This window comes from Cebus imitator, unplaced genomic scaffold, assembly GCF_001604975.1.
Source record: "Cebus imitator isolate Cc_AM_T3 unplaced genomic scaffold, Cebus_imitator-1.0 Scaffold385, whole genome shotgun sequence".
In the NCBI taxonomy this organism is placed as follows: Eukaryota; Metazoa; Chordata; class Mammalia; order Primates; family Cebidae; genus Cebus; species Cebus imitator.
Genome location: NW_016107700.1, coordinates 2,810,801 through 2,812,706, shown reverse-complemented (window position 1 = coordinate 2,812,706; position 1,906 = coordinate 2,810,801). Strand labels below are relative to the sequence as shown.

At 53.6% G+C, this 1,906-nt stretch overlaps 1 protein-coding gene across 8 annotated transcripts in view; it reads left to right on the top strand.

The window, feature by feature from the left end:
- Positions 1-1,090: 1,090 nt before the first annotated feature.
- Positions 1,091-1,906, top strand: part of LOC108288869 (chemokine-like factor) — a 28,182-nt gene continuing 27,366 nt past the window's right edge. For 3 of the 8 annotated variants that reach the window (XM_017508046.2, XM_017508047.1, XM_037731168.1), the window contains exon 1: positions 1,307-1,534. In XM_017508046.2, coding sequence (XP_017363535.1) covers positions 1,457-1,534 — 78 coding nt within the window. In that variant the 5' untranslated portion in view covers positions 1,307-1,456. Of the gene's footprint in view, positions 1,554-1,643; positions 1,701-1,906 lie in introns of all 8 variants that reach the window. The other 5 variants (XR_005196775.1, XR_005196773.1, XR_005196776.1 and 2 more) reach the window with 4 other exon arrangements.

Below are 1,906 nucleotides of genomic sequence, written 5' to 3'. Positions count from 1 at the left end.
AAAAAGCAGCATTCATTCAGGGGTGAAGCTAGAATTCCACCTTCCACTCCATCTCTCTTGCTTCGCAGCTCGAGCTCTTTCCTCTGACCTTTGACACTTCCAGCGTCTAGGCTCTAAACGTACTAGATCCCTCTGGAAGACGCAACCAAGTATTCCAACTGGACAAATAGGGGCTGGGGAAGAAGCACGTAAATTTCATCTAAACTCAGCAAAAATTCAGCCCGGGTGTGGAGTAACAGTGTATTAGAATGCAACAGGCCCAGGTCCAGCAACCGGAGCTGTTGCCACTCTTGACTGCGAAGGTTCCAGTGCTTGCACGGAGGGGTTTCTCACCTCCCCCGGGAGTGCACGATGCTGGAAGTCACTTCTAGGCAGGCAGAAGGAAGTCATTTGCCTCTAGATCTGTTGCCAGAGAGTGGCCACACCCCATCTTGTGCTTCCTACATACCTGCCACACACCTAGCAAGTGTGCTCTCCATAAATAAACTTCAGGATTAAGGTCATTTTTTGTGAATGATTTGTGATGAAGCTGTTGGAGGTAACTGCTGATCAGATGTAAAGGAATGAAATGGACTGAAGCTGAGATGGGCAGGATCCAAAAAGATCTGAATGAACTAGGGTGATGGTCAAATTATCCAAGATATAATTTAAATCACATAAAAGGAGTGACATATACTTCCCATCCCTAAAAAGGAACGCCCCAAGATGGTGGCGCTCTGGCTTCATCGGAGCACTTGAGAAAACATGAATTGAATTCAGGTACTGAAGGGACTCAGACTGTTACACGGAAGAACTAGCATCAGTGGGAGGCAAAAGTAAAAATACTCAGAACAAGTCCAGACTGTGATGCCCTGGGGGCTGCGATAGCACCTGAGGCTGCACACATTCTGCACCTACTGTGTGCCAGAACCTGGAACCCTGCAGGGAGAGAAGCAGTCCAGTCCCTGCTTTTATGGAATTTACATTTTTATGATATGCATCAGCTAGCAATAAATGCTGAGACGTGATGGTGGCTGCTCTAGACGGGATGAGCCACAGAGATCCCCTTTAAGGAGGTGATATTCACGATGGCCAATGTATGGGGAAACGGGGCAGCCATTTCTAGACCTCCCTCCCACTCCTCTGCTCCCAACTCTGGGAGGGAGAGCTGGAATGCTGCGGTCATTAAGGCTGGGCCAGAACAGGGAAGGCTTACAGGCCGCTGGCTCGCGTGCCCTGCTCTCTAGGCCTGCGAACGTGCTACGCAAGAACAGAGAGACGAGGCTAGCGAGAGCGGCCAGCGAAGGGATTCCTAGGGGCGCATGCGCGAGAGCCACTGCGACACCTTGCGCCTGCGCGCGAGAGCGGGAAGCCCAGCTGAGTGAGAAGCCCGGGAGGGCGGTGCGCGGCGCAGTGACAGTTGCAGCTGCGGCGCAGAAGAGTTGAGGGGAAGTGCGGCGCTGGGTCTGCAGGCGTGATGGACACCGTGCAGCTGAAAATAAAACATCGTCCCTTCTGCTTCAGTGTGAAAGGCCACGTGAAGATGCTGCGGCTGGTGAGGCCGGGCGCGGAGGGTGGGAGGCTGTTGAAGCTGCTGGGGGGGGGGGGGGGGGTGGGAGATGTGGCTCTGAAGTGCGAGGCTGATTGCGCTGTTTGCTTTTCAGCCTCGCTTTGATCAAGATTGAAAGGCAAGGCACGGCCTTGTGGGGGAAGAAGGAGAGGTACGGCACTGTCCTCCCCTTTGGAGGGTTTAGGGACACATCCATCAATACCAGAGAGGGCAGGAGTTGTGGCCTGCATCTGTGGTCCCAGCACTTTGGGAGGCCCGGGGCAGGAGGATCGCTTGAGCCCAGGAGTTCGAGGCTGCAGTGAACCATGACTGCACCACTGCACACAAGCCTAAGCAACAGAGACAGACTCTGTCTGG